General features: G+C 45.3%; 1 protein-coding gene across 1 annotated transcript in view; it reads right to left on the bottom strand.

Annotated features, from left to right (window-relative positions):
• Positions 1 to 224: 224 nt before the first annotated feature.
• The window catches only part of ASB16 (ankyrin repeat and SOCS box containing 16), a 51380-nt gene continuing 43024 nt past the window's right edge, over positions 225 to 8580 (bottom strand). Inside the window, exons 4-5 of the mRNA XM_063959916.1 lie at positions 7567 to 7680; positions 225 to 4459 (exon numbers count right to left, since the gene is read on the bottom strand). Of these exons, the coding sequence (XP_063815986.1) occupies positions 4274 to 4459; positions 7567 to 7680 (300 nt within the window). The 3' untranslated portion in view covers positions 225 to 4273. The remainder of the gene's footprint in view (positions 4460 to 7566; positions 7681 to 8580) is intronic.

Genomic DNA, 8580 nt, shown 5'->3' with positions numbered 1-8580 from the left:
CAGGATAAGGCCTCATGCAATATACCCAGCATTTTGAAAAAAATCCTTTTTTTCATAAATAAGCAGTGTTGATCTTGGCCCTAATTTTTAATTTTTTAATTTTTATTTTTATTTTTTGAACTTTGGTACCATATCTTATTACAATTATCTGTTGCAACAGTTACTATCTGTCAATACACATGGAAATTGATGTTTTATGTTTCTAAATAAATTTATCATTATTTAATTAGTCAGTAGCGCTGAATTGTTTTTATCTTCTCTGTTTCTAACAAGGGTTTAACTAGCCCTTCCATTCAGCAGCTTGAGGACTTACAACACATGTCAGCGCCTTTCCTACCTTGGTAGTTTATTTTCCATGCTCAAAGAGACACTGGTCTACTGGGTTCTAGAGTCAACGCTATGTCGATTTCTGCTAGACGTGTCCTGTGGAACATGCAATGGACAGGTGATGCCGACTAAAAGAGGCATATGGAGGTTTTACCTTACAAGGGTGAGGAATTGTGTGGAGAAGGGCTCTCGGACCTGGTCTCCACAGGTATAGCTGGTAAATCTGATCTTTTGCCTTATATTCCCTCACAGCCTAAGAAAGCACGACACTATCAAATGCAGTCCTTTCGGTCGCAGAAAAACAAGAAAGTACGAGGAGCGTCCTTTCTTACCAGGGGTAAGGGCGCAGGGCACAGCTAGTTCCCAGGAACAGAAGTCCTCCCCGGCCTCTACTAAATCCACCGCATGACGCTGGGGCTCCGCTAAGGGAGTCCGCCCCAGTGGGAGCACGTCTTCGACTCTTCAGCCACATCCGAGTTCACTCACAGGTGGATCCCTGGGCAATAGAAATTGTTTCTCAGGGTTACAAGCTGGAATTCAAAGATGTGCCTCCTCGCTGGTTTTCCTGATCGGCCCTACCAGCTTCTCCCCCAGAAAGGGAGATAATATTAAATACAATTCACACATTGTATCTCCAACAGGTGGTGCTCAAGGTTCCCCTCCTTCAACAAGGAAGGGGATATTACTCAACCTTGGCTGTAGTCCCGAAACCGGATAGTTCGGTCAGACCTATTTTAAAATTAAAATCTCTGAACCTATACTTGAAAAGGTTCAAATTCAAGGTGGAATCGCTCAGAGCGATCATCGCCAGCCTGGAAGGGGGGGATTTTATGGTGTATCTAGACATAAAGGCTGCATACCTTCATGTTCCCATTTATCCACCCCATCAGGCGTACCTGAGAATTACGGTGCAGTATTGTCATTACCAATTTCAGGGTAATTGGCGGAAATGATGGTGCTCCTACGCAAGCAAGGAGTCACAATTATCCCATACTTGGACGATCTCCTAATAAGGGCGAGATCAAAAGAGCAGTTGTTGAACAGCGTGTTACTTTCGCTGAAGGTGTCACAGCAACTCGTCTGGATTCTCAATATCCCGAAGTCACAGTTGGTTCCTATGACTCGTCTGCCCTTCTTGGGTATGATTCTGTATACGCACCAGAAATGGGTTTATCTTCCGATAGAGAAGGCCCAGGAACTAATGACTCTGGTAAAAAACCTATTAAAGCCAAAACAGGTGTCAGTGCATCACTGCACTCGGGTCCTGGGAAAGATGGTGGCATCTTACGGGGCCATTCCCTTCGGCAGGTTCCATGCGAGGACTTTCCAATGGGATCTACGGAACAAGTGGTCCGGATCACATCTACAGATGCATCAGTTAATCACCCTGTCCCCTAGGGCCAGGGTGTCTCTCCTATGGTGGCTGCAGAGTGCTCACCTTCTGCAGGGTCGCAGGTTCGCCATCCAGGACTGGATTCTGGTAGCCACGGACGCGAGCCTCCGAGGTGGGGGAGCAGTCACACAGGGAAGAAACTTCCAAGGTCTTTGGGTCAAGTCAAAAAACTTGTATTCAAATCAACATCCTGGAGCTGAGGGCCATATACAACGCCCTTCGGCAAGCGGAAACATTGCTTCGCGACCTACCGGTTATGATCCAGTCACCGCAGTGGCTCATGTAAACCGCCAAGGCGGCACAAAGAGCAGAGTGGAAATGGCAGAAGCCACCAGGATTCTCAGCTGGGCGGAAAATCATGTAAGCGCATTTTCAGCAGTTCATTCCGGGAGTGGACAACTGAGAAGCAGACTTCCTCAGCAAACACGACCTGCATCCAAGAGAAGACTTATTTAGGAAGCCTTCGCACAGATTGCAAGTCAGTGGGAACTGCCACAGATAGACATGATGGCGTCCCGCCTCAACAAGAAGCTACAGAGGTATTGCACCAGGTCAAGAGACCCTCAGGCAGTAGCTGTAGATGCCCTAGTGACACCTAGTGTTCCAGTCGGTCTATGTATTTCCCCCTCTTCCTCTCATACCCAAGGTGTTGAGGATGGTAGGAGGGAGAGGAATGAGAACAATCCTCATTGTTCCAGATTGGCCACGAAGGACCTGGTATCCGGATCTGCAGGAAATGCTCACAGAAGATCCGTGGCCTCTTCCTCTAAGACAGGACCGGTTGCAACAGGGTCCATGTCTATTCCAAGACTTACCGCGGCTGCATTGGACGGCATGGCGGTTGAACGCCGGATCCTAGCGGATAAGGGTATTCCGGATGAGGTCATTCCTACGCTAATAAAGGCTAGGAAGGACATGACATCTAAACATTATCACCGTATATGGCGAAAATATGTTTCTTGGTGTGAGGCCAGGAATGCTCCTACGGAAGAATTCCATCTGGGCCGTTTCCTTCACTTCCTGCAAACTGGAGTGAATTTCGGCCTAAAATTAGGATCTATTAAGGTTCAGATTTCGGCCTTATCCGTTTTCTTTCAAAAGGAATTGGCCTCTCTCCCTGAAGTACAAACTTTTGTGAAGGGAGTACTGCATATTGAGCCTCCTTTTGTACCTCCAGTAACGCCTTGGGACCTTAACGTGGTGTTAAGTTTCATTAAGTCACACTGGTTTGAACCACTTAAAACGGTGGAGTTGAAAAATCTCACTTGAAAGGTGGTCATGTTATTAGCCTTGGCTTCGGCTAGGCGAGTGTCGGAATTAGCGGCTTTATCACATAAAAGCCCCTATCTGGTTTTCCATACGGATAGAGCGGAATTGCAGACCCGTCCTCAATTCCTGCCAAAAGTGGTTTCATCCTTTCATATGAACTATTGTGGTTCCTGTGGCTATGCGTGACTTGGAGGATCCCGAGTCCCTTGATGTGGTCAGGGCTTTGAAAATTTACGTGGTCAGATTGGCTACAGTCAGAAAAACAGAAGCACTGTTTGTCATGTATGCAACCAACAAGATTGGTGCCCCTGCTTCAAAGTAGACTATTGCTCGCTGGATCTGTAACACGATTCAGCAGGCGCATTCTACGGCGGGATTGCCGTTACCTAAATCGGTCAAGGCCCATTCCACTAGGAAGGTGGGCTCTTCTTGGGCGGCCGCCAGAGGGGTCTCGGCGCTACAGCTGTGCCGAGCTACTACTTGGTCGGGTTCAAACTCCTTTGTAAAGTTCTATAAGTTTGATACCCTGGCTGAGGAGGACCTCCTGTTTGCTCAATCGGTGCTGCAGAGTCATCCGCACTCTCCCGCCCATTTGGGAGCTTTGGTATAATCCCCATGGTCCTTACGGAGTCCCCAGCATCCTCTAGGACGTAAGAGAAAATAAGATTTTAAACCTACCGGTAACTCTTTTTCTCCTAGTCCGTAGAGGATGCTGGGCGCCCGTCCCAAGTGCGGACTACTTCTGCAAGACTTGTATATAGTTATTGCTTAAATAAGGGTTATGTTATAGTCTCATCGGTCTTGGACTGATGCTATGTCGTTTTCATACTGTTAAGTGGATAGTATATCACAAGTTATACGGTGTGATTGGTGTGGCTGGTATGAATCTTGCCCTTGGATTAACAAAAATCCTTTCCTCGTACTGTCCGTCTCCTCTGGGCACAGTTTCTCTAACTGAGGTCTGGAGGAGGGGCATAGAGAGAGGAGCAAGTACACACCAGATCTAAAGTCTTTCTTAAAGTGCCCATGTCTCCTGCGGAGCCCGTCTATCCCCATGGTCCTTACGGAGTCCCCAGCATCCTCTACGGACTAGGAGAAAAAGATTTACCGGTAGGTTTAAAATCTTATTATTTTATAAAGTGTGCACCCTAATTATATTTAATTTATATGCAATGGAAAATGAATAACTCCGTGCTGGTACCCCCATTAGTTTTTGCCCAGTAGATATATAGAATAGTAGTGGAATCACAGAGTACAGCACACCACTGCATCCATGCACACTGTTTAGTGGATGAAACCCTCTGGATGTAGCAGGAGGTAGGTTTTCAGTGCAGGTGGTAATCCTAGATGTGAAATATTTTGGTGCCATTGTCCGCTGTGTTGCTTCCTCACGGCACATCGGGCAAGGTGCTGAAGACAGCGAGGTTGATTTGTAACTCGCAGTACTGACTCATAAAAGCTGCGGTGTTCCTACAAATAGAAAATAATAAAAGTGTAAGAGCACAAAAAAGTCAGTTCACTTGATTATTTGCTACAAATATTTTGTTCCAAACTTGCATTTCAGAAGGTGATGCCTTCATTTTTATTATTTTCAATTAGCGTTAGTTTAACTGAGAACCCTATATATAAAATTCATTGGTCTGTTTGTTTGTCCGGTTATGCATTCGGACACCCATGTACTGATTGGGATGAAACCAATGCGAGGTTGTCCAGTTGGATCCTGGCCAGGTTTTGGGGTCCCAGTCAGACCTCACGGTGGAATGCACTGGGCATTACTTTGACCTGGATGGATCTGGATGAAAACTTCACAGGATGGTAACATTGGATCTCAGAAGACATACTAGGGGATAAGGGTTCCGGTCGGAGCCCCGTTGGTGTACGGTGGGCAGAACTTTGACACACGGAGGCCGTTCTGGGCTTTCTACTGAATGGATTTTGAGGAAAACATCACAGAGTGGTAAGATTGGATACCAGAAGATATACTAGGGGATTGGGGTCCTGGTCGACCGCCCGTTGCTGCTAGGCAGCATTTTGACACAGGGAGTCTGTACTGGGCCTTCCACTGGATGGATTTGGATGAAAACGTTAATGAATTAAATTACCATAAATCAATTAACTAAAATAATTGACAGCAGTAGAGGTGGAAAAGGAAAAAAATGTTGTGTACCCAAAACCTTTGGAATAGCAACATTGATATCAGAAGGAAAACGTTAAACCGATCTAACAAGGGAAAAGTGACTATAAAACTGAACAGAGAGAAAAGTTTGGGATCAGAGCTACTGGTGACACCCCAAAAACAAAAACGATACTGGGCAGCCGCCTCATGGGTGTGTTGGCAAAGCTACTAAGCTTCTAATTTTTTTATTTTTTTATTTTCAAAAGTTTATTTTATTGAAGCATGACAGAGAATTATTATATGTATATGAGTTAACGCTACTAATTGTTTTTAATATGTTGACAGTTATATCCAACTCATTGATAACTTAACTGGAAAATTTAAACCTGGACAATGCCGGGTACTCATTTGTGGTTGGGAGAGATGGCGCTCACTGGGGAACAGTTTGGGTAAGTGATGCTAGTACTGGAGGTGTCCCACCTTCTTTTGCAGATATGGAAAGAAAAATGGTCAGCGCACTTTGGGGATGTGGATACCAAGGAAAAAGGGGGAGGGGGAAGGAATGGGTGACAAATTGCAAAATGTCTATTTTTGCATAAGGAGTGTCAATGATGGCTGTAAACCCTATGTGTACAATGATAATCGTGAGACAGAATAAACTGTGTTTGTTTATTGTTTTGGCTTATGTGAAACCCTCTTCAGGTGTGTCGTGCAGACCACCCTTTCTAAGTGTACCCTCCTGAATGGTACACTTTTTTCCCAGACCCTTGCAGTCAATATGTCTTAATGCCACTATCAGGTGTGTCTTGCAGACCACCCTTTATAAGTATACCCTCCTAATGGTATACCCTTTTCAGAAGGACCCCAGCTGGGGTTAATGTCGGGTGTACCCTGGTATGGGTCACCTTGACCATAGGTGTGGTGTGCCTATGTGCTTCTGAGTAGTCCGGAGCTGCAGACAGGACTCGCGGAGGCAGCGTAGGACGCAGGACGGGACTGCAGAAACCGGCGGTAGGCGCACCAGCCTGCCCCCGGCGGTAAGTGAAACTTACACAGCCCCACACCCGCTACCTCCAGCCGAGCACAACAGTGAGAGTCTGACAGGCAGGACGCCGCAAACTGTCACACTCATTTACATCAGACTATTAGAGACTACTCAGAAGCACATAGGCACACCACACCTATGGTAAAGGTGACCCATACCAGGGTACACCCGACATTAACCCCAGCTGGGGTCCTTCTGAAAAGGGTATACCATTAGGAGGGTATACTTATAAAGGGTGGTCTGCAAGACACACCTGATAGTGGCATTTTAGACATATTGACTGCAAGGGTCTGGGAAAAAAGTGTACCATTCAGGAGGGTACACTTAGAAAGGGTGGTCTGCGCGACACACCTGAAGAGGGTTTCACATAAGCCAAAACAATAAACAAACACAGTTTATTCTGTCTCACGATTATCATTGTACACATAGGGTTTACAGCCATCATTGACACTCCTTATGCAAAAATAGACATTTTGCAATTTGTCACCCATTCCTTCCCCTTCCCCCTTTTTCCTTGGTATCCACATCCCCAAAGTGCGCTGACCATTTTTCTTTCCATCAATGCCGGGTACTCAGCTAGCATCTTTATATTTTTACTGTACCCAAGCAAACTTAATAATGCTTAATTTATGACAGCTTTCCTAAACACTTTTTTTTTTTTTTTAACATTGAAGTCTTCATTATGGAGTTCCGATATGTCTTCTTTTCACTATGCATGCAGTGGCACCGATTGGGGGTAGCGGATACTCTTTACCAGAGCCCGTAGGAGGGGCCTGGCAGTGTCCCGGGTCCCATTGCCCTACCTTTTCCCGATGCTGACAGGTGCACATCTGGCAAGGAAAGAGGACTGACAGCTGCTGCAGCAGTCTCTCTCCCCAGCCCAGCACAAGCTGCTGTGTGCTGGGGAGAGAGGCAGCTGCTGCAGCAGCAGTCAGTCCTCTCTCCCTGCACAATGAAGGGGAGCGATCGCATCTGCTCACCGCCACCCACAGGTTCTGGCCGAGTGCCTCAACATTTGCAGCATAAAACACTGAGGAGGCAGATGCTAGCCGCCTAATTGTGGGTCAGGCACTGGTATAAATTCTACAGCGGTGGTAATAAACAACGTAAAGTCCACTACAGGTGGAAAAGTCCATGGGCCAAATGTAATAGAGTGAGAGTTTCAAAAGGTGAGAGATTTGGTTTGCAGGTTTTTTTTAAAGTGGCAATCATTTACACAGCAAGATCAACCTGGTTTTGCAGTGTAAATGATTGCCACTTTTAAAAAAAAACTGAAAAACCTTACCAAATCTCTCACTTTCTGAAACCCTCATTCTATTACATTTGGCCCCAAGTCATTTAATATTCGTTACCAATGGATCTACAAAGTAATAATAATGAAGTGATTTGAAGAAGATAATAAGATGTATTTCTTACCTCCCATATATCAGTAGGCACAGATTCCACCCAGAAATCTCCTGATGGGATTCGATCATATGAATTGAGAAGGATCTCAAAGGCCAGGGGTGAAGCAGCACAGAACCGCCACATCTAGGGGTGGAAAATACATATCATTCTAACATATGTAAAAATGTATTCATTAGGTAAAGTCAGTTCATAGAACTCTTCCTGAATAGGAAACTACAGGCACAAGGGGACACAGACTGATATGTTCTGTTATCTAAATTTCCACAGACAGGGTAGGCAATATCTTTTGTTACTGTCACAATAACTGGTCATATACAGGTTATCTACCTTCTTGAAGCCACGGAGAATATACCTGGAGTTAACTGGTTACCATGGTACGCACAAGTCTATTGCCTACCCTTGGGATGGACACAAGACCCACAGAGATTAAATATGAAGGAATAAAGAATTCAGTTTTCACATTTCTTATATGTAATCTCCAGTCCTTGAAAGCCCAGAGATAACTGTAACCCTTAACCAGTCCTGTCTCCAAGTTATCTAGCACAGGCCTGGCCAACCTATGGCTCTCCAGTTTTTGTTAAACTACAAGTCCCAGCATGCCCTGCTATAGTTTAGCATTACCGAACAGCAAAACAGTGGCAGGGCATGCTGGGACTTGTAGTTTCACAACAGCTGGAGAGCCACAGATTGGCTAGACCTACTCTAGCATTTCATTTTTTTGTTAAGTTCTCCAGCACTGGGTACAAACTATAGATTCTGGCTATCCAATTGGCAGCCCTTATCTTCCTAGGGTCTGGATAGAGAATTAAGGTCTGTCCCTCTCTCCTGAACCTATGACAACACAAAGTTTGCTGATAGCAGGCATGGACAAGCTTTTCACAAAGTAACACAATCACTGCAGATGAAGTTAGCTGTTGTAGCTTCCCTGTATTAACCGTTTGCAGTCTTATTATGAGATCCAGTGTTCCAGGTCAGAACTTTAGTGAATGTTTCTTGTACACCAGGATGTTCAGTTCTGTCAAG

The sequence above is a fragment of the Pseudophryne corroboree genome, chromosome 3 (genome assembly GCF_028390025.1).
Source record: "Pseudophryne corroboree isolate aPseCor3 chromosome 3, aPseCor3.hap2, whole genome shotgun sequence".
In the NCBI taxonomy this organism is placed as follows: Eukaryota; Metazoa; Chordata; class Amphibia; order Anura; family Myobatrachidae; genus Pseudophryne; species Pseudophryne corroboree.
The sequence above is the reverse complement of the archived record's forward strand: the minus strand, read 5'-3'. Positions and strand labels throughout refer to the sequence as shown.